The sequence below is a fragment of the Dreissena polymorpha genome, chromosome 12 (assembly GCF_020536995.1).
Source record: "Dreissena polymorpha isolate Duluth1 chromosome 12, UMN_Dpol_1.0, whole genome shotgun sequence".
Taxonomy (NCBI): Eukaryota; Metazoa; Mollusca; class Bivalvia; order Myida; family Dreissenidae; genus Dreissena; species Dreissena polymorpha.
In genome coordinates this window covers 20,596,919-20,622,251 of record NC_068366.1, presented here as the reverse complement: position 1 = coordinate 20,622,251, position 25,333 = coordinate 20,596,919, and the positions used below count along the sequence as shown (strand labels likewise).

The window sequence follows — 25,333 nt, the reverse complement described above, 5'->3', positions numbered from 1 at the left end:
CTAGGTATTGAAAGCAAAGGAATTTAGCAGATCATTGCACTTTTTTCATTTCTTCGTATTTCATAAATATTTATTATGTTGACATACTTTAGCATTACCATTGAGTAATACATTTGCAATAACATCGAACTTATATTATTTCTATTTCATTGCTTTTCAATTTGAATTACGATGCTGTGATGTTTATTTATATTTACCTGCGAGTGTAATGAGAATTGTGATCAATTTGGTCTAGTTGGTAAAGTCGGAATGTGAAATATCATAGAAAGACACATCGAGGAATGGAATTGTTACTATTGTAATTTAATTCACACATATTTATTAAATATGATTATATCAGATCCGTTGTAATAATTTTGCATATGTATCGAATTATTTAAGATTGCGGAGATCCTGCACGTATTGGAAATGGAACAATTGTTCTATTCGACGCGTTCAATACATCATACGGCGCACTTGCCAACGTCAGTTGCATGCCAGGCTATAAACATGATGTATCACAAATTACGTGTGAGGCAAATGGAGAGTGGGAAAACGCGTCCTGTCGCCCACGAGGTATTATTCTTAGTGAACTAGTTGAATATAGTATTTATATAACAGCACACATATTCAAAACACGTAGATTTGTTTATTTCATTTCGTATAATCCGTTGCAAATACAAAATATTTCCATATGCAAATTAGTCTAATCAAGCAGATATAAACACAATCCACGAACTTGCATTAACTGCATGTTTTCTATTTTTATCAGATTGTGGACCACTTCCGCTTTTGAAAAATGGAAATCTGACATTACTTCAAGAAGGAACTAGTACGTTTGGCGCAGGTGCCAACGTTAATTGCAGCATTGGTCACTTTCCAACGGCTAGCGAGATTACATGCATGTTTGATGGAATGTGGTCGGCAGCTACATGCAATCCTATTGGTATCCTGAAATCAATGTATATGAATATAACGCAGGTTTAGAGTCTTAATAGTTGTAAGAATTAATTTTTAATTCAATATGCTGATACCCTTTATTACTTTCTTCCTGTCACGGCATTAATACTACTATTGAATAGAAAATGTTTGAAAACGAAACGTGCCATGCATCTTACATATCGTTTTTCTCTAAATGTTTGAAAACAGATCATCGTACCATGGTGTTGATTAAAAACACCACATACGGTGCCTTGCGAGATTCTTACACTTCGTATAATGCGTTGCAAATACAACATATTTTAATGAAATCACATTTGCGATTTTATAATTGGTCGAGCATCGCTTTTCCGTCATTTAATGTGTATAATCTTCAGTTCAGCAGACATATACACTATCTTAATACTTGCACGCACTGCAATTGCTTTCTCGTTCCGTTAAATTATGGTCCACTCCCGCTTTTGCAAAACTGAAATCTATCGTTACTTCAACAGAGCACTAGTGCGTTTGGCACACGTGCCATTGTCAATTGCACCGTTGGTCACGTCCCAACGGCAATCGAGATTACATGCATGTCTGATGGAATGTGGTCGGCAGCTACATGCAACCCCATTGGTTCATAAAGTCAATATATATGATTCTATTTTCACGCTAATCACATGAAACGTAACTTTTTAACGTTACAAATAGTTTCATCATTAGAAATGCAGCAATTTTAAGCAGACCGATCTTTTATAGATCTCATAGGATGTTAAGAATTACTTCTTTATTGAAGATGTTGATTGTATTCAACCGTGCATTTTTGAAAAAAACATACGGGTCATGCATTTGTGGCACTTTTCGCTTTCAGTTCCGTTGTCAGTACTTGTTTCGTATGTTTGCCGATTGTAAAAATGTTTATATGTTTAAACCAGATTGTGAGGCACCGCGTGTTCCTCATAGTACCATTGTCTTGTTTGAAAACACCACCTACGGTGCCGTGGCGTCATTCTTTTGCGATGTTGGACATGAATACACGGGAAACCAGTTAACATGCAAGGAAAATGGCACATGGTCGGGGGCACAATGCGCTACAACAGATTAGACCTGTTCCAAATATTAATACCGTCATTACATTCCTTATTGAAATAAAAAATATTTAAAGAAATTTATTATGGGTTGCCAAGTCTTTATTTAAATTCAAATGTTTTTAGTTTGTGAAATATTAACACACTATAGGTAAAATTAGTTTCATACTAATAAAGTTGTACGTTTGCAGACTGTGCTAGTCCTTTACCAATTCTGAACGGAAATATCACATTGAACGATGAAAATACTACATATGGCGCATTAGCCGACGTTCTTTGCCATGCTGGATACATTGCAAATGTATCTCGGATCATGTGTGTATCCATCGGACACTGGGAAAACGCTTCTTGTCAGCTATTAGGTAAGATAACCATAGAAATTAATAAAATATAAAAAATATTTTTTTATCAAAACAATTTCAGGTTTTTTTGATAAGTAAAAACAATAATGAAAAACAGAATCTGACATTTTCATGAAATCAAGTCACCCTATTATTTGTTCAGTATTCCGGGGGTTAACAATTTTGACATATTTACAGTATATAGTTAGGCGATCATCGGTATTATTTGTAATGCTTGAAGTAATCATTTCGTATTTGAAATCGTTTTGTCAGCTGTAATGCGACATAGGAAATATACCATTTGACAAAAACATGTATAACATGAATACAAAATAAGCTGAATTTAATTATGTTATGTATTAATATATTCATATAAATTTTGAAAACATTGTCAAGTTAATTCTAGGTTACGTAATTCATTAGCCCAATTACAATCAATAACATAGAATGAGAAATATAATATTTGTGTGCTTTTCCGTCTATAATAAACTTGGTTTCAGACTGCGGTTTGCCAAAACCAATTGCAAAAGGGGATATATCATTAAGAGATCCACCAAATACCAGTTACGGAGCTATGGCTGAGGTGAGCTGTAACACAGGTTATGAACCCACCACACCAGAAATAACGTGCACTACAAGTGGATTGTGGGAAAATGATTCGTGCAATGCAATCGGTATGTTATACTAATTCTTCCCTAGTTTTCATTTGGATGATCCGAAATTTATACTATTTGATTATAAGTCTCGAAAGCAAATGGATTTAGCAGATACTTTTACTTATTTTATTTCTTCGTATTGCATAAAGTTGTTATTCTGTTGGCTTAGTTGAACATGACCATTGGGTAATACATTTGCAATAACATCGAAAGTATATTATTTCTCTTTTTTTGCTTTTTAATATGAATTACGATGCAGTGAGGTCAATGTTTATTTACGCACGAGTGTTATAAGAATTGTGATCACTACTAGGCTAAGTGCGAGGTAAGGCAAGCCATCAACCTTATTATACCCCTTTGCTATCATTTGACCGTTTGATGTTTGTGTTGAATACATCTTCCGGTAAAGTATAGACTTCTGGTCAAATGCTTAAAGTAAAAGACTAATTGAGGTTGACAAGAATATCTATTCTGATAACTTCTCTGGACTTTAAAATAGTTATCACCCTGTAAATAGTGGGTAAAAATGTGGTCTAGTTGGTAAAGTCAGAATGTGAAATATCATAGCAAGGACATATCGAGGAATGGAATTGATACTATTGTAATTTAATTCACACATATTTATCAAATTTGATTATACCAGATTATTGGTAATTGTTTTGTACATGTCTCAATGTATTTAAGATTTCGGAAATCCTGCATCTATTCAAAATGGAACAATTGTTCTATTTGATGCGTTCAATACAACATACGGCGCATTCGCCAACGTCAGTTGTTCGCAAGGCTATGTACATGATACGTCACAGATTGTGTGTGAGGCAAATAGAGAATGGCAAAATGCGACCTGTCGCCCACGAGGTACAATGCTTATTGAAATATCATGGTATTGTATAGCAACACACTTATTAAAAGCGCAGTTTGTATACAATTTTATATAATAATAATGTATTGCAAATGCAAATGATTATAAGAAAAAACATTGTTGATTTAATGATTATTCGAACAAGCTTTATTCAATAAATAATTGTATCTGACCTTGCAAAGAGCAGATAAACACACAATCCAAGTACTTGCACGCACTGTAATTGCTTTCTTATTCCGTCAGATTGTGGAGCACTTCCGCTTTTGCAAAACGGAAGTCTGACGTTACTTCAACAGGGCACTAGTACGTTTGGCGCAAGTGCCAGCGTCAATTGCACCGTCGGTCACGTTCCAACGGCAATCGAGATTACATGCATGTCTGATGGAATGTGGTCGGCAGCTACATGCAACCCCATTGGTATCATTATGTCAATATATATGATTCTATGTTCACGTCTATCACATGAATCGTAATTCTTTAACGTTACAAATAGTTTCATCATTAGAAATGCAGCAATTTTAAGCAGATACATTTTTATAGGTCTTATTAGTTTTTAAGAATTACTTCTTAATTTAATATGTTGATACCCCGTATTAGTTTCATCCATCAACTGAATAGATTGTATTGAACCGTGCATTTAAAAAAGAGTCCTGTCATACATTTGTGGCACTTTTCTCTTTCAATTCGCTTGTCATAACATGTTTCGCATGTTTGCCGATTGTAAATGTTAATATATTTGAAAACAGATTGTGGTGCACCGAGTGTTCCTCATAGTACAATTGTTTTGTTTGTAAACACAACATACGGTGCCGTGGCGTCATTCTATTGCGATATTTGACATCAGTATCTGGAGAACCAGTTAACATGCACGGCAAATGGCACATGGTCGGGGGCGCAATGCGTTACAATGGGTTAAATCTGTTATAAATATTAAGAACGACATTGCACGCTTGTTTGAAATATTTAAAGAAAACCATGAAGGTAGCCGGGTCTATAGTTAATATGCGATATTTAAACACTATGAGCAAAATTAGCTGGTATAAAGATGTCAATGTGTTTATCGGTTATGGCTTACAGACGTCAAAGACTTGTTTTACAGGTGGTATTGTAAAACTGATTATGTTTGTACGTTTGCAGACTGTGGTAGGCCTTTACCAATTTTGAACGGAAGTATCACATTGCACGATGGACATACAACATATGGCTCATTAAGCATCGTTCTTTGTAATCCTGGATACCTGGCAAAAGTATCCCAGATTGTGTGTGTATCAAGTGGACTGTGGGAAAACGCTTCTTGTGAGCTGCTAGGTAAGATAACTATTGTAATTTATTTCATATCAAATACATTTTTATTATTTCAAGTTCAAGCTTTGGTTATAAGCCAATACGATAACGAATAACATAATTCGACATCTTCATGCTATTCTAGTCAGCATATTGTCTTTTCAGTAATTCTTCCGATTGCAAGGTGGACAAATATTCATTAATAGTTATTCAATCAGTTGTATTATTTGTAATGCATGAGGTCATTAGTTGATATCACTGTCAACCGTAATGCGACGTTTGAAGTATTCTTTCCGACGTGATTTCTAAAAATATGCAACTGAAGTAAAACACTTTATAGATGAATATGATGTCAGCTGAATTAAATGATGTTATAGATTCATATATGCATATACATTTATACAAAACAAACTGTTCGATATGATTGTCAATGTTCTACACATAATATCAAATTATTCTTAGTGAACGTCATTCATTATCCCCATTACAATCCATAACATATAATGAGAAAGATAATATGTGTGTGCCCTTTTGTCTAAATACGTACTTGGATTCAGATTGCGGTTTGCCAAAGCCAATGCCAAACGGGAATACATCATTAAGGGATCCAACAAATACCAGTTATGGAGCCATGTCTGATGTGAGCTGTAACACAGGTTATGAACCCACCACGCCACAAATAACGTGCACGACAAGTGGAACGTGGGAAAATGCTTCGTGCAACGCACGCGGTATGTTTAACTATTTCTTCCCGAGATGCTTTACGATGATCTGGAATGTTTGCTATATTATGCTAGGTTTTGAATTTAACATTAGCCAAGGGATTAGCTGAAACGTGTACTTATTTCATTTCTTCGTATTTCAAAAAGGTCTATATTCTGTTGACAAATCATAACCATTGAATATTTAAATTGTAATTAAATTGAATTACTTTTCTATCTATTGTATTGCTTGTTAATTCGAATTACGACCTTGTGTCTATTTACACGCAAGTTTTATGCGAATACTTAGCTACATGTGAGGTAAGACAATTCATCACGCTTACTAAATCCCTTATTCTTTGATTTATCCGTTCGATGTTTGTGTTGTAAATTGGTAAATGATACACATTTGGTCTAAATGGTTAATTTGGATTGTGAAATATCAGATGCAAGGTCACATCGAGGAATGCAGTAGTTATTATTGTAATTTAATTGACATATAATAATCAGACATGATTATGCGCGGTACATATTTTACAATGTATTTAAGATTGCGGAGATCCTGTATCTATTCGAAATGGAACAATTGTTCTATTTAATACATTAAATACAACATACGGCTCACTTGCCAACGTAAGTTGTGCGACAGGCTATGAACATGATACGTCACAGATTATGTGTGAGGCAAATGGAGAATGGCAAAATGCGTCATGTCGCCCATTAGGTACGATGCTAATTGAACTAGTTAAATATAGCCTTTATGTAACACCATACATGTTACAAACGTAGACTTATTTTAGTAAAATTTCGTGAAATCTGTTTTAAATACCAAAACTATTTACATTAAAAGTTTCGTATAATCTTTAATCCATTAGATAGACACGCAATCCGATTTCTCGCACGTAGCGAAATTGCTTTTTCATTCCGTAAGATTGTGGACCACTTCCGCTTTTCCAAAATGGAAATCTGACGTTACTTCAACGGGGAACTAGTACGTTTGGTGCAGGTGCCAACGTCAACTGCAGCGTTGGTTACGTTCCAACGGCAAGCAAGATTTCGTGCATGTTTGATGGCATGTGGTCGGTAGCTGCATGCAACCCAATTGGTACCATAGCGTCAATATATATGATTATGTCTTCAACTTATTGACATGAGTCGTAATTTACAATAGTGCCATCATTAGAAATTAAGCAATTATAAATTAAGCAATTATAAGTATAGATATCATTTAGAGGCTCATTTGTTTTTAACAATTAAATCTTAATGCATTAGGTTGATACCGCGTTTTAGTTTACCCAATACATGATGAATTGTATCGAGTCGTGCTTTTTATGAAAGCAATACATGTCATGAATGTTTTAGCATATCAGTCTTTCCTCTTCCAAATCGGTATCAGTGAATGTTTCACACGAGAGATTGTAGAGAACCCAATTTGAAAAACGGACATGTTTATATGTGCACTGAATTGAGATAAAATACTTTTCACACAAATGTTATAATCGCTTGAAAAGGTGGATATGCTTTAATTTAAAATCACTTAATATGCACAAAAATAGAACATACGCTGACGCTAGTTGCGTGGTCGTTTGTATGTTAAATCTGTACCCAAAACGTTTTAAATTATTACCAAATAAAACACTCCCATATAAACCACAGGTGGTTAGCGTGTGGCTATGATATTAATTAGTGAAAACATCATTTTGAATGATAAATAATCATATTATAACGAAAAATTAAATTTTATGGAAAAAAAATTCGATATCAAATATATATATAACAAGGTATGCAACTCAAAATCACCCCAAAACTGGATGCATCGCTTTCAACAGCCATATCTTCATCAATTGTGCAGCGATTTTCACGATCTCGGTCTTATTCAACGCAGAAATGAATTTCCTTTCTGGAAATGTATATGTCTTGCAATATTTTTACAAATGCTGGTTCAACTTTTAAGAAATAACACGATACACAACACGCATGACCCAGTTGACAATGATCATGCAGTTTTTATGAATGAAATCTCCAGTTGTAAAGACACACCTCCGCATTGGACCAATGAAATCACTCGTTTGTTTAAAATGTCAGTAAGTTGATATGTATGTAAACAAAGGTTTCAAACGGCGCTGGGCAGTTAGTCTTGATGCATTATGTAACGACAAGAACGGTATTAATGTTTTTTCTTACGTTTTATTGAATTATGGTATCGAGGTACATGAACTTTGTAGGGAAGATGCCCTTTACTCCGTGAAGATTTCAGTCTTAAAGACTGCATGATCATTGTCAACTGGCTCACGCGAGTTGTGTATCGTGTTATTTCTTAAAAGTTGACCCAGCATTTGTAAAAAATAGTGCAAGACATATTCATTTCCAGAAAGGAAATTCATTTCTGCGTTGAATGAGACCAAGATCGTGAAAACCGCTGCACAATTGATGAAGATATGGCTGTTCAAAGCGATGCACCCCGTTTTGGGGTGATTTTGAGTTGCATACCTTGTTATATATATATTTAATAGTGAATTTTTTTTCTTCATAAAACTTATTTTTTTCGTTATAATATGATTATTTATCATTCAAAATGATGTTTTCACTAAGTAATATCATAGCCACACGCTAACCACCTGTGATATAAACTACGGACGACATCCTTGAATATAACTATTTGCACTGTAGTTTAACTTGCAGAATAATCCAATAATTATTCAAAATGATTTCGAAGTTTAAAGTAACTACAGTTACTGCAAACGGATATTATAATAATATAATTATCTTGTTTGCAGACTGTGGCTTTCTATTACCCATTCTGAATGGTCAGCTCTCGCTATTTGAACAGGACAACACAACTTACGGAGCAAAGGCCATTGTCATGTGCAGTATTGGGTACACTACGAATTTTCCGCGGATTACTTGCATGGCCAATGGGCAGTGGGAACAAGCTTCATGTGACATTACAGGTTAGTTAACGATGCAACATATTGTGTTATATAAGTGTTTATACGAAAATTTCCCGCATATAGTTATCTGCGGGCTGCTTGGAGTTTGGGATCAAGCGTCATGTAATCCCCCCTCAGTTATACCGACAAAACCCAAAGTTATCGGACACTAAAAAAATAATTAATCTTTGGCATGTCTAAAAATTAAAATACATGAATACAGGTGTCCGAAAGCTTAGAGATAAAATCACATGTGGTTGAAATTTTTAGACACTTTTAAAAAATTGCATTGACGATCGGATACGGGTATGCAATGTTAATAACGTCAATTGTTTCAACAAACAATATTACGTACTCGTAAAATACTACGCGATATAGTATAAATTTTGTTATATATAGTTCACATTAAGCTGTTGGGTGAAACCACGGTTTATTACCGATTTACATACTTATTTACCAAATAACGCAATTGTAATGGTCCATTGCCCGAAAGCATTCGTCTGCAAGGTTTCATGACCTTTATCCGGTGATAAGAATGCATGATAGAAATGTCACCAGATAAGCGCAGAAGGAAAGAATTCTGGTACAATAGCATTTTAAAATAAACTATCAAACACACTAAATTCTTCATTTGAGAACATTGAAATGATATGTAAGGGTATTGTAGCGACATAAGTGATGTTCGAATGATTTAACTATTAACTCGTCATAGTTTGCTTGAAGTTGAATCTACGTAATGGTTTGAACGAAAATATATTTTATACAGTTATAATAGAACAGCATTTATATATCATCCTTGTCGTATCCTTTTTCAGATCAAACGAAAGTTGTATGCGAAACCAATGTCGACCATCGCGGCACGGAATGGAAGAAAATAAGTCAAGGCTCGACTCGCGTACAGCAATGTGAAGAAGGATTCGAAGGTATTTCGTGTGTTTGTTGCCATGTATAAGGTATCATACAGAAGTGTTTTGTCTTTAATTAACTGAACTATTTCTAAACGTATTTTGATAAAATATTATATGAGTATGGCAGCATACAATAAAAGTATTCAAACGGTCAAAAAAATAACACATCTGGATGTGTTTTATTCAAATGATAATTTAATTTTAGGTAACATTACAAGAACATGTTTAAAAGATGGCAATTGGCAACTTCCACAGTACAACTGTGTCAGGAAGACAGTAACAAATGTAGCCGAAAAGGTGCGTGTATAGGCAGTGTGGCTTTCAGTTGATTTACTTTTATGATTATAGGAAATCTAAGATGAAACAGTTGTTTGGGTATATGTGCTCGTTAAGGAAATACAATAGAAAACGTTTCAACCGCATTTATCTTTAAGAAATATGAATTAATTGTTTCAACTTGATATGGTAGAGTAGATCGCTAACCTAAACAAACAAAAATATTATGTTCATATATAAGTGTTATAGTTCATGTGTTTCACTGCCATTAAATCAGGTCGAAACGTTTGTGAGCAATGCCACGGCTGACATTGTCAGCATTGCTTTGGAACAGATAGTAAATGTGACTGGAAACGAAGCAGCGACAAAAACCTCAGAACTCTTAACTGATGCTGAGATCACAGTTCTGGCAAGCATCTTAGAAAGAGTCGCTGAAATTGTCCTGAACAAAAGCTTACCGACAGAAAATGTTGTTAAGGTATACGTAATACTACTAACCCAGAACATATTTACCCGTTTAAGGATAGTATTTCTTTGAAACCGACGTCGAACAATACAAACTTAACTCTTTATTAATTAGCACTGTAGTTTTATATTTTATTGTACGTAATTTAGAAACGAAGGAAGCATTGTTATATATGCTTTTCATGCATTTGTCCAGTCTGTTAGCAACCTAGTAGATGAACGAAATAAACAATCATGGGAAACCATGAAGAAACATGTAAGTAATCAACAACCATTTAGAAACAAATATGCTTTTTGACATTATTTAAATCTAAGCTTCAAAAAATAATCATTCATTGGACACATAATTTGATACTTGAATTTACTTCATACAGGCTCTTGATTGAACGTATTCAAATAAAATTAAATAATATTTTGTATTTACAGGAAAGTAATGGTGGAGTAAACATGTTGGCGTCTGTAGACAAAATTGGAGTCGCCCTAAGGGAAAAAGTGGCGTCGGGCGAAGAAGGTTTCACAAACATTACGATTGTGCAGAAAAACGTTGCACTTGAGGTTAAAAAAGTTAACAAGCAAGACATAGTTTTTCCTTACGAAGACATTAAGATTGATCAGCACGAAGATCAATTTTGGGCGAAAACCTCCAAAAGCAGTATTCTACTGAAGGCGAAGGCAATTGGTAGGTACTTACTTTAAATTTATTTAAGAGAGTTGCGTAATATATATTGCATAATAGGTCCATTGTATAAATAAAAACTTATCCTGCTTTTAAACATTGCATATACTTGTCAAACATGCGTTTTTTACATGCGAGTTTTACTTATTATTTAATTGTTATTGTATATCAATGAATACGTTTTCTTGATTGACAGGTGATAACGAAGTTATTGCGACCGTTGTGATTTATAAAGATATGAGCCATGTTTTACCAAAAACTGCAGAAACTTCTACAGGGTACTGTAATGTATCGAAATGACAACTTGTTTAAGTACTATTTATTGTTCGTTCGACTGTTTTAAAATGTTACATCAGAAACTTTATTTGCTTTTGACCAAATCTAAAATTCCGTCAACAAAGAAACGTCCCGTATTTTACAGAGCCAAGACAAACGATCAGCATATAAATGGTCCTATTCTCTCACTTTCTCTCTCCAATCACTTCGGAAAGCTGAAACCACCTGTATTGCTGACATTTGAACGAATGAAGGTACACTTTATGTTGCACATGCGGGTTATTGTAATATGTACAACGAGTGCAAAATGCTTTGGATGTTGTAACACTTAAATGCCGATTGAAAATGATTTTACGGTTCTGTTCTTTCATTTTTAGGCAAACCTCACACGCCTTGTTTGCAGTTATTGGACGTTTAGCAGGTACTTTAAAAATTATTCGATGAAATAAATACTTACCAGTATATGTAGTTGTGAATATATGTCTGTATATTTTGGGGCTGAAGGTATATGTATGTTATTAGTCTACGGCACAGCTTTGATATGATTGTGTTTGTATTTAGAACAAATGAAACGGGTTATTGGGCCAGTGACGGTTGCGAGTTGCTAAATTCTGATGAAAACAAAACTGTTTGTCAGTGCGATCATCTCACCAATTTTGCAGTCCTTATGAGTCCATTCGTTGAGGTATGTAATAACCGTAATTAAAGCTTTCGGACACTCTTAGTTTTCGGACACCCTCTTTTTCTTTTCTAGCAAAAATAATTATTTATGTGGCTCCAATAACTCGGATACCCAGATTATCCCTCAAAATTAATTACTCTTTTAAGTACACCTAATTTGTGGAGAGATGCATTTTTATCACAAATTAACGAATTTGCGTTAATCCGTTGACACATTACACCTGTGTTTGTCAATTTGATAACGGGCATAAACCTGGCAGATGAATGTAAGAAATCATGTTTCCATTAAATTTGCGTTATTTTTGGTAAATTGGCGTGTATACCTGTAAACATTGGCATCACCCAATAATTAATGAAGGTGTCATAGTGTGTATCACTTCAGGAACAACTATATGATATCAATAAGTATCAAATATGCGTATTGTATTGCTCATGAAAATTAGTGTTCCGTGCATAGTGTCAGTTCAGATTTCAGATATATGCAGCTACTTGTTCTTGCTGAAGTGTGACAAATTGGAACACATTTTTACTGCGCTTAATTTTATTGTTTACAAGACAACAAAATCAAAATTGCAACTATTTGTTTGGGTGCACTTTAAAAATTCTTACTGCAGTCTATCAAATGCTAATCATCGTACACTGTGGTCAATGTAACCTTTTTTTAAATAAAGTAAAACAATGACTTTTTATTAATGAATTGCAAGCATATCTTAAAGTAATTTTAACTAATACGAAACGATGTATTATATTCAAGATATTATTCATTGGTGACTTTTTACACGGGAATATAGGAACGTCAAGTGCATAAGTCATATTGTCAGTGTGTCTTCAAACTTTCGTAACTGTATTTTTCAAATATTCTTGAGAATCTTAATTTTCAGACACGAAACACAAATAGTTTTAAGTGTTCGAAAAGTTAGAGTAATTACGGTAGTATTCATGTTAACCATATGTGACATAATATACTACACGTATCATGCGTTAATTTACAAATCATGTAACACTTACAGCTATTATCATATGCAGATTTTTTTCCAAAGAAATACAACACATTTAATTTACAATCAAACATTTTGTAAAGTTCAAATTGGAAAACATACGTTTACAAATGGTAAAATTTGCGAATTATTTCCTTTCTTATTACGGCTAATGCTTTTCAAATAACTTGTGCAATATAGAAGTATACATTGTCTTCCTTTTTCTTCATGATGTGATACATAGGGAACATGAATCAAGCAATTTATTTACAACGTTCATACTATACATTTTGGAATTATTATACAAAATATCTAACATGTTTTCTATAATAACAAATAAGTGGCGTTTCCACATCGCCAGAAAATATGTAGGTATCAGTTTAGGCACATCTTTATCATAAAAAAGAAGAAAGATCAATTTAAGCTTTGACTTTATTTTAACAGATACTTGTTATTCGGTATTTTGAATGTGTTTCTGACTTTTCGTGAACGGTTTAAAACAATAGTCGTTGAAAGACTGAATAATTGAATAATGCTAGCACACACACAATATGGATCAGTTTGAAAACGACTTTGTTGCATTCATCATCAATTATGTTTAAAGCAGTAACTGAATGACAGCATCGGGCACATACGAATTATTTTGTTTTCCAGCCTGAAACGATCGAACGTTTGGATTTTCGACAAACATTACCATTTTTCGCTTACCACGTGAACGTTTATTCCAAATGAATTTTTACAATTTGGAAAATGTATTTATAGAATTGTCTTTAGAAATACTAGCGACATTAAACACATTTCAATTTGATCCTGGAAGATAAGTGTCTGAAAACTTCTTTACTATTTGACTCCGGTTACTAACGTTGACTTAATACCTTACATTCGTTGTATTAATATAACATATATCGCCCTACGGGTTGATTGTAATATTTTAAACAGAATGCCTAGTAGATTAAAAATAATAGCATATTAAATTGCTAAATTTGTTGACATTTATAATTGGATCAACGTGCGCCCTTAAACCAGTTTTAAGCGTTCGACCTGTCTGACCGATGTGTTGCGCAACCTACAATTGTTCATTTCATATAATTACATACACGACATGCATAGATCTCCCTGAAACATTTTATTTTTATTTTAAGTGGGAAGTGACGTTCGTTGACCTACGATGTAATACAATAATACATTATGAATCTAGCATCTAAATATTTAAAGCATGGACACTTCTCGGAGTTTAAGGTGTTACCTGAAGGACATCGATTATTTAGAATACGAACATAATATGTACAAACCATTTGTGTAAAATATTATGTTAAAAGTAAAAATAACGTTAAGTAATGCCTATCATCATTTGGTAGTTGAATTCTATATGTTATTTGAATTTGTAAAGTTAAATTGAGACCTTGATTTTAAGTAAAACTTCGTTCTATAATCTATAACTTAGTTCAATATCACCGATATTGCAGTTAAACTGACTGAGACATGGACAGGTGAAGTAAAATTGCTTATCTTTATGTACGCAGTGTATTTGAAGTTAGTATTATACTTTCATATACATGTATAATAATCCTACTTTACGAATGGTCTTAAACTGGTTTTACTCACATAACAACAATAAGCAGTGCGTGCTCTACTATTAACTGCCTCCGAAGGGGGGGGGGCGTTCGAATGCATCCACACAGCCTAAGTCAAACCGAAATAATATCGAAATCAAACAAATATCATGCATTGTGTTATAGGCCGACGTCAATTCTGTACCATTGAGAACGGTATCGACTGTGGGAATAGGGATTTCAATGGCATGCCTGCTGATTACAATGTTAACATACATATATCTCTGGAGGTAAATGGGAATAGTGTTGTAGTTGTTGAATTGGCTTCTGTAGTTGCACAAATAAAACATTATGACATCGTAGTTGCGGTAAGGATTATATTATATTGTAATGTTAAGATACAGTGTATTCGTTTGAACGTGTTCCAGAAGCACAAACTTTTTCTACGACCAAAAGAATGAAATTAAATATGTGTTTTTACTTTTCTAATTGACGAACGCATTTTGGATTTTAAGCTTTAACGCAATCGGTTTGACTGACTCGATGAAAACATGCTTTTGTATTTATCCCAATTATCACATGTTTTATGTAGGTTTCTGAAGAGTGACAGGACAATATTGCTTTTAAATCTATGTGGCGCGCTTTTGCTGTCCTACATAATATTTTTAGCTGGTGTAGACAAACCTGCAAACAAGGTTTGCATATTTATGTTTGCGTATGGTAGATTTTGTGCCTTAATTATTGAGTATAATTTTATTTCTAAAAATGTATACGGATCCATACTGGCTTGAATTTTGTGGATTTCTGCCATAGTTGCGATTGTTTTTTAATATATATGTTCATATAAGTTTGTACTCTTAAAATTCAATAAGAGTACGAATATTGGAAAGTCCTTTGTTGCCATTTTATTTTTGTGGTTGTATTCCAGGCTCTGTGTGCAACAACCGCGGTATTTCTACACTACATATACTTAGTAGTGTTTTGTTTGATGCTGGCAGAAGGTATAGACATAGCCATCAGGGCTGCGTACGCATTCATCACCAAATCAAGACTGAAGCCTCTTCTTATTTCCGCATGGGGTAAATGTCCATGGCAAAAGTATATTTATTTAAAGTACATACAACGCTATGCATTATATGGAAATGTGATTTACTTCTCATCAATGTAATTTATTTGCATCCTCGTTATGAAGAAAATTGTATTATTTTCAAAAACAAAGATATAGATGTTAACAGATAAATACATTTATTGATCGACATCTGTGTTACAGTTTCGCCAGCAGTGAAAGTCGCAATCAGTTTGCTGTCAACACAGGCCGATGGCTATGGAAACGAAAAATTGTAAATTAAGGGGTGTTAGTTTGCCTTATGATAAAAACTATCGCGTTTTCAGACCTTTTAAACGTGTTGGTTATTTAGTTGCAGGATATCCGAATGCCACAATTATTTTGTATTTTTCAGTTGTTGGCTGTCTTTGGAGCGTGGCCTGATATGGGCCTTTGTTGCTCCTGCTCTACTTATTATACTGGTAATACCAATTCAACCACATTATAGGTTACCATAATTTTATATTGTCACGTTATTCTGGTTTTTTATTGTTCTGTTATATTGACGTGTTTGCGGTGATTCTTTTTCTTGCAGTTTAACATCGTGTGTTTGGTTCTCATATTAAGAAACATGTTTCACATGAAGGCGATGGACGGGAAGACGTCAATGGAAAAGATTAAGTATGTGTAATTAATGCATTCAATTTGTTATTTACGCGGTTAAAAAGCAGCCACTATGTTATCGAAGGAAAACTACCTTTCCATTGTTTTCACAAATATAAAAGGTTGTTCACCTTTGTTTGATGTCAGTTCAAATTTGTGTGTCTAACGAACGAATCACGCTCACGTAGATCACGAATTTGAATAAGTGCATTATGGAAACATTGGGGTGTTGGCAAAGGCATATAATTCTTATTTTCAAAATTACTTTTGGTAATTGATTGATATATTTGAACGTGTCATTTTTGCATTTTCAACGGCTTCTTAAACGTGAAATAAATCTTGTCTAGAACGAGCCTGCGTTCACTGTGCGTGCTCGTTCCTTTGATGGGCCTCTCCTGGATTCTCGGCATCTTTAAAGTCAACGAGACATCTACATTTATGCAGTATTTGTTTGCATTGTTCAACACATTGCAGGTAGTCCTTACAAAATTAACTAACCATCGATTGCAAATTAAAATTAGCATTGCATATTATCATATATTGTATTATAGCCTGCTTGTATTGATTTATTATTTTTCATTTTTGTTTTCAGGGCCTATTTATCTTCATATTCCACTGCATTTTCAACCAACAGGTAAGGTAATTTCGGTTCGATTCCCACCAATAAACTCATTAACAGTACGTGTATGGTGACTTTTTAATTGTTTTTGGGCCATCTTTTCACGAACATCTTTTACAGGTCAGAAAAGCTGTTAGAAGTGTGCTCACCAAACACAAAAACTTGAAGTCGATGAAAAGATCAACGGTAATATTACTTTGATTTTTATTTCTATATTGTATGTTAAAATATTCAGGACGGGTATAACAATTTTACGAGGTACATATTACTATATGTTATATAATTTTATTTAAACCGGTCTTTTTATTCACTTTTAGCAAAAGACGAGCAAGTACAACACAAGTTTTAAGAGCAGCTGTAAGTAAATACTTTTAACTATTTATGGACACAAAGTATGATTAGATAATAAATAAATTATTGAATGATAGCTGTACAATTTGCCATCAACGCCGTTGTTTGCGTTTGTATTTCGAATGTGGTATTTGAAAGCATATCATTGAATTAAAACGCTCGTAGTACCAATGATTTTGCGACTGGTATTGCAAGTTACACAGTCCTGAAATCTAAATTTCAGTTAACTCGCATTCTGATGAAAACGAATCTTCTACCAGTCAGCAGGAGGTATAAGTATCATGTCTTGACATGTCATTTAAAATTTGTTTTGTCGAACCCGCCGCGATATCGTGTTACATGGGCAAGGGCGAATGTAGATTACCGCGTTATGCACATCTTTGAGTTAAATTTACAGCACATTTCTGTTAATAATGTCTTTTATTTTGCAACATGCTCATATGAACAATGACTTAAAGTTTAACGTTCAAATTCACTGGTATATTAAAGGTATCTGAAGACAATTCGGAAGGTCCCCGCATGAATGTCTACTCCAGACTGCGTGACAAAATATTGTCCAAGAAGAAAGCCAATCTTATTGACAACAATTGCGAAGATCCGATTCCCTTCTCAAGCGAGTCCTCCCTAGAGTCTTCCAATGATGTACTTCGGGCGTTAAGGTTAACTAACAGGAACTCGCGGGTGGGAAAAGCCATTCAACAAAAAGTGCTAATACGACCGAAACACAAATGTGAGAATGTCAAAGAATAGATTGATTCTTACTTGAAATCAGAGTGACAATGCGAACAAAAATACAAATAATAACGAAAGAGTTAACATTTTCACATAACCACGACCCTAACCAAGCGTTTTTTTAAAGAATTAGTACAGCAAAAACACAAAACTATGATAATTTATTTACTTTCGTTAATAGTTGCTTCCCCTTAGTTGTATTTTGCTTTCTTCTAACAGCTTAAGTAAACGTTTGTGCTCGTGTTGACTATTAACGTCAGATCTATCTACATGTATTGCTATTTAGGAAAGAGTTATTGTAAGTGTTGTCTTTTCATTTCAATACACAGTTGATAAATTGTCAAACATTATTTTACGTGTACATCTATCATCGATTAACTTAAGTGGTGTTATTGCCTTAATTTGTACAACTTATAATTATTGATGTTTTATTCAATGTAAGACAAACAATGTATACATGTATATGATCATAAAACAAAATGATACCATGTAGCAGCAACCATGTTCAAACATGTAATGCAAGATACACTAATAAACACTTTTTTGACCTTGTGGTTTCCTTTTAATAAAAAAAAGGTTGATTTGTATTTTCTTTTCTTTGGTTGTTTGTGATAGGTGTTTTTTTAAACGAAAAACAACAGAGTAGTTATGAATAAGGATGAGTTGCATAAAGTGGGTAGAAAGCATACTGGACTTGTTTATGAAAGTTTAATGTGTTTCAATTTTTGTTCAAATATATGAAGTGTATCATTTTTAGGGCTATTTCTTTTTCAATTTGAATCATCAGTTTTAAATAATTGATAAAACAGTTCATTGTAGGTGTTTGTTTTCTGTATTTTATGCTGAATATATAATATTTCATTAATATAAAGAGAATACTGGGTTAGCGTTAAATACAGAGAAGTTTATGTTGCGAGGCTTAGAACGCCGGGAGCGGTGTTCGAGCCGACCAACATAAACTTCTCTGTATTCAACGCTAATTCTAGTATTCTATTTATTCCATTTGATTTTTTTCAACGTGACATTTAACATAAATAGATCTAATAACCTTAACAATAATTTTAATTCATTCTTAAAAGCGATTAAAATCTAACGAATGTAACCATGCGTAGTGATATAGAATGTATTTGTTCTGGTACGCAAAATAGTCTTTAAAAAATTCAACCAAAAACAGTAAAACGAGAAAAAATATTACCATATGCCTCGATTCAATTTTACGCAGCATGCAAATTGTTACACATTACGACCGCCAAAAGAAGATTTTACTTTAATATAATTCATTTTATTTGTAAAGAAAATGATCAAAACCCAATATGGCGATTGCTCCTGGCAAAATGATGTCGATATCAACATACATGTATATTTAGATTTACACACAGAGTCGTTCTAAACATAAATTATCAAAAAAACTATACTCGCCTTATTTTTGTCATGGACGCTGCAGATTTTGATGGCGTCTATATCTGGCCTGCACATCCGGTAGTTTGTGACCCAACACAAGATAATCCGTCATAATTCTATAAAACTTAAACACTTGTTGCAAACGGGTTATTCTTACTGAATAGACTTTCTTTGATAAAATAATAGACTACTGAACCAAAATACACACCCATCAATATGTTCTACACACAAAATTTCACATCCAAATAGGCACGCACATTCTGAACATCAATAACACGAATTAGCTAGCTCTACATGTAGATCTAAATCCTTCGTTTCACCGGTTTCATCCGAGGTAAGTAGTCCATAGAATATGCACTTTTTCATAATTACATTCAGGTTAAATTTACACGAAAAAAAATGCGCGTCTTCAATGTTTTAGTCCCAGATATCGCATACTAGTTTCGTTTACACCAAAAGATGACATCACATATTTTTTGGAAAATGACGCAATAAGTATGTCATTTTATGACGCCATCAGCTGATTCATTATACGGATGGCGAAAAATTATGTCCCTTATTTAGATCTAAAGATTGAAGATCGTATATTATTAAAGCTAAGGTTTTCTCGACTCTAGAGATTTGTTATGAAAAATCGTTCAGTGGTAGAATAAAAAGAAGTCGGTGCACGCGACAGGTATATTCAACAAGGTGGGATACAGGTTAGTTTATTCCATGAGGTGTTATACCGTCAATGTCGGTATAAACATGGAATTAAATTATGTAATTTACAGCGTTATTAACCTCTTGGATTTTGAAGGTATTTACCCCTAAACTGATGTCTGAGAGAGATAGTTTAACATTTAATTGTTGTTTATCTAGAAAGGTTGTCAATTGATTCCATAGAGATTAAGTATGTTTACACTCCCAGAAAAGGTGTTCTATTGTTTCAATATGTTCACTACACATGTCACATAGATTTGTGTTTGATAGGTTGCACTTAAAAAGATATTTATTTTAAGCTATGATTCTCTGGATGTATTTATATTGAAAATATCCCAGTGTGCTATCATTAGTTGATTTATATGGCATGACAAATAGTTGTTTCCATTTAAATTCTTTATCTCCAAGAAGGTTTTGCCATTAAGTTTGAGCTTTAGAAATATCGGCAGGGTTTTTAATTTGAAGTGTGTAAACTATTTTGTTTGTTTTGTTTTGTTTTGCAAGTATGTTTTCTACGAATGTTTTTGAGTACATGGTGTGTTATTTGTATTGGTAACAGCTTTAATATGCACTGGTATTATTTTGATCAATGTGTAGTACATCAGGAAATTACTTGTATGATTATGTAGCATAAGTTATCAAAAGAATAGAAGTCGTTTATTATGTAGTCGTACATTTGATCTACATATTTTATGTTTCGTTCGAACCAATGTTTATAGAAAAACGTTTTATTGTTAGAAGTTGTTCTTCATTATTCCATAGAATGATTTTACTGTTTATTTTGGTTTTTCAATTATGAGTAACTTTACACCATGCCGATAGAAAATTCGATAGAAATATGTTTTTGGTTGAAATTTAATCTAAGATATTATTGTCGATATTACATTCAAAAAGTAGAGTCACCATATGTTTTAAGAATTTTCTTGTAGAATAATTTCCATGTACTCGTATTGGTATTATCTAAATCTCTTTTAACCCAACTGCATTTGATTGCATTCAGGAATGAATCTATATCCGTTAGTCTGATACCTCCATATTCTACTGATTGAATTAATTGAGTTCGTTTAATTTTATCAGGTTTACCGTCCCATATGAAATTAAATATTTCTCATTTCATATCTTCAATAATATCATTTGGTGGGTTTGGGAGAACTGTTAGTGTATAAACTATTTATGGAGTGCAAACGTTTTCAACACGGTGTATTTCCGATAAGTGTAAGTTTACGATGCTGCCATGATTTTAAACAATTTTTTATCCCCACGCTTTTTGAAAAAAAGGTGGGGATATTGTGGTTATCTCCGCCGTCCGTCCGTCCGTCCGTCCGTCCGTCCGTCTGTCCGTCCGTCCTGGCCACTATCTCCTCCTACACTAAAAGCACTAGAACCTTGAAACTTACACACATGGTAGCTATGAGCATATGTGCGACCCTGCACTATTTGGAATTTTGATCTGACCCCTGGGTCAAAAGTTATAGCGGTTGGGGTGGGGCCGCGTCAGAAATTATCACTCATTTTTTTAGGTTATTTTACATTTACTTCTTTATTTCTACACCGATTCACTTCAAATTGATACTGGACCTCTCTTATGACAATACGGTCAATCTCAACCATGCATGGCCCCATTCCCAACCCTGGGGCGCCCCGCCCACATAAGCCACACCCACCAAAAATTTCCATTTACTATATTTTTTTCATTTCTACACGGATTCACTTCAAATTGATACTGAACTTTTGTTATGACATTAGGGTCAATCTCAACTATGCATGGCCCCAATTCCAACCCTGGGGCGCCCGCCCACATAGGCCACACCCACCAAAAAATTCCATTTACTTTAACTTTTTTATTTCTACACGGATTCACTTCAAATTGATACTGAACTTCCCTTATGACATTAGGGTCAATCTCAACTATGCATGGCCCCATAACCAACCCTGGGGCCCCGCCCACGTAGACCACACCCACCCAAAATTGCCTTTACTATAATTTCTTCATTTCTACACCGATTCACTTCAAATTGATATTGAACTTCTCTTATGACAATACAGTCAATCTCAACTATGCATGGCCCCATTACCAACCCTGGGGCGCCCCGCCCACATAGACCACACCCACCCAAAATTGCCTTTTACTATAATTTCTTCATTTCTACACCGATTCACTTCAAATTGATACTGAACCTCTCTTATGACAATACGGTCAATCTCAACTATGCATGGCCCCATTACCAACCCTGGGGCCCCGCCCACATAGACCACACCCGCCCAAAATTGCCTTTTACTATAATTTCTTCATTTCTACACCGATTCACTTCAAATTGATACTGAACTTCTCTTATGACAATACGGTCAATCTCAACTATGCATGGCACAATTACCAACCCTGGGGCGCCCTGCCCACATATGTCACACCCACCCAAAATTGCCTTTTACTATAACTTCTTCATTTCTACACCAATTCACTTCTAATTGATGATGAACTTCTCTTATGACAATACGGTCAATCTCAGCTATGCATGGCCCCATTACCAACCCTGGGGCACACCTAGGTCAAACATTCGGCGTGGGGATACGCGTCGGCCTCTGCCGCGCCATTTCTAGTTAATTTTTGTAATTTAGGCAATATGTTTTTTAGAATTTTCATTGTTTGTAAAGGTTATTCCTAACGTGGTTGCTTCATCTGAAGCCCAGATAAATGTCATTTCTTTTCTAAAATGAATATAACTTTGTTTAAATTTACCTACTCGCAGCACAGTGCATTTACTTTTGTTTAGTTTAAGACCTGATGCCATTCCAAAAAGGGTTACCGATTCTATAAGATTTTTGAATGAGTCACTACTATCAATTAAAAAATAAGTTTCATCGTCAGCAAATAGGGACTGTTTTATTTCTTCGTAAGGTTCTAGCGACATTCCCTTTATATGTTTATTTGATTGGATATAGTGTGATAGACACTCGATGCATATAATAAATAGCGAGGATGAAAGTGGACATCCTTGTGTTACCCCTCGTTCGATGTTAAAACTGTTTGAGAAAAAACCATTGGTAATAATTATACTGTTAATATCGGTATAAAATAGTTTAACCCATTTAATTAGACTTTCACCGAAATTCACATTTTCTAAGCAAGAGAGCTTAAACGAATGGTCTAGTGAATCGAAAGCCTTTTCGAAAACTGCAAAGAAAATGAGGCCAGAATTGTTTGGTTGGTTGAAATAATTTATGCATTCTTGTATCAAACGTACGTTTTCATCAATGTCCTTTAATGAAACCAGATTGAGATCTTGACATTATTGATGGTAATATTTTTTATAATTCTGTTTGATATACTTTTAGTTGCAATTTTATAATCATTGTTCAGTAAACTAATCGGGCGCCAGTTTGATAAGGATTCTAAGCTTTTTTGTAGGCTTTGGAATGAGTGATATTATACCTTGTTTTTGTATCGTAGTTAAGTTTTCGTTGTTAAATGAATAGTTAAGTGAATTAATTAAATGTGTTTTAATATCATTCCAGAATATTTTATAAAATTCGATGGTGATACCATCAGATCCTGGACTTTTGTTATTTTGCATTTCTGTTAGTACTAATCCACATTCATATTCAATAAGTAATCCGTCGCACAGTAGTTTTTCCTATTGATTTAAAGCATGATGTGTATTTTTTTAAAGGGTGTTATTTTCAATATATTTTCGTTTAAAGAGGGTTTCGAAAAATAAACGTTGTTCTTCTAGTAATTGAGTTCTGTTTGTTATATCTTCGCCATTGACTACTAATTTGTGAACAGTTTTTGTTCACTTCTACGTTTTTCGATGTTTGCGAAGAATTTCGTATTTTTTTTTCATTTTGTTCAACATGCTGTGCACGTACTTGTAGTATTATTCCATTGAGATGTGTATGATAAATTCCTTTTAATACTTGTTTTTTTTTAATGTTATTTCATTTTCAATGGCTTTGGTACCGTTTGTGTTTGTTTCATGTAATTGTTTTTCGAGTGTTTCAATGATTTTGATGGTTTTAGTTTCAAGTGTGTGCGTTTCTTTTTGTTTAAATGATGTGTATCTAATTGTTGTGTAACGTAGATATCATTTAATTACTTCCCATATGGTGTTTGGGTTCGCATCTTTATTATTTTGAACTGTATTGAATATTTCTTTTATTTGCGTTTGATATTGTGTACCTAATAAGTATCTGTTATTAATTTTAAAGTATCATGGGCATCTTTCAGGTTGTATTGTGCGCAGTTTAAGTTCAATTAGAGAGTGGTCAGTCATAAATCCTGGTTTTGTGCTACATGTGTCAATAATGTTGCAAAGTGACTCAGATATTAAGAAATAGTCTAATCTACAAAATATTGTTGGTTTTGTGTTTGAGTGTCAGGTGAATTTGCTTTCGTTTGGATTTACTGTACGCCAGATTATATCATATTGTAGTTTTCAATTATGTTATTCAAAATATTTCTATTTTTAGGATGAGTATAAATGTTTCCCTTCTTTTTATCTTATAATGGGTTAAGAAAAGTATATCACTACCGACTATAATGTTTTTATCTTGGTTATTAATTATAAAGGATTGTAATGTTTCGTAAAATGTGGAATCATCTATGTTAGGGCCGTAAACGTTGATTAATGTTAATTGTGTTTCGTGTATTTTGATATCTATACTTGCTTGTCTGCCAATTATTATTTCATTAAAGTTATCGACTGTGATCTCTATATTATTTTTTATCAGAAAGGCAATGCCTTGTTAATTAGTATGTTGTCCACTGAGATAGATGTCTCCTTCCCATTCATCTTTTAAGGTTCGTGCTAAAGTATGTGTCAAGTGACTTTCTTGAAATAGGCATATACTATATTTTTGCTCGTCTGACCATTTGAAGATTTGTATGCGTTTGTCTTTATTTTTTAGCCCCTTTACAGTCAAAGTACATAATTTAATCATTTTAAGAGATGGAGGGTGATGTAAATGATAATTTGTGTGTGCTTTTCCAGTAAGTTTCTATTCTAAAACATGTTCAGTTGGTTTCTATGATAAGACATAAGATGTCCATACATACAAACAAAAAATAGAAAACAAAAATTAGGGATACAAAAAGATGAATATTCCATAGAAATGAAGAAGAAAAAAGAAATATCACAAAAGTGAGTAAAAAAAACAATCATCGAGAGAAAATCATAGCTCCTGCCTGATAGATTTGAGAACTTGTTGGAAAGGTAGTCTAATTTCAGTTATATACAGAGAGGTTAGTTTAA

General features: G+C 33.8%; 1 protein-coding gene and 1 long non-coding RNA gene across 2 annotated transcripts in view; both read left to right on the top strand.

Annotated features, from left to right (window-relative positions):
* LOC127853986 (sushi, von Willebrand factor type A, EGF and pentraxin domain-containing protein 1-like) overlaps positions 1-25,333 on the top strand; it is a 252,427-nt gene that overhangs the window by 156,495 nt on the left and 70,599 nt on the right. The window contains exon 39 of the mRNA XM_052388885.1: positions 16,032-16,098. Within this exon, the coding sequence (XP_052244845.1) occupies positions 16,032-16,098 (67 nt within the window). The remainder of the gene's footprint in view (positions 1-16,031; positions 16,099-25,333) is intronic.
* Positions 11,770-14,771, top strand: LOC127853998 (uncharacterized). The gene is made up of 3 exons (XR_008036870.1): positions 11,770-11,781; positions 11,922-12,045; positions 14,758-14,771. It is a non-coding gene; the product is annotated as an uncharacterized LOC127853998 (long non-coding RNA).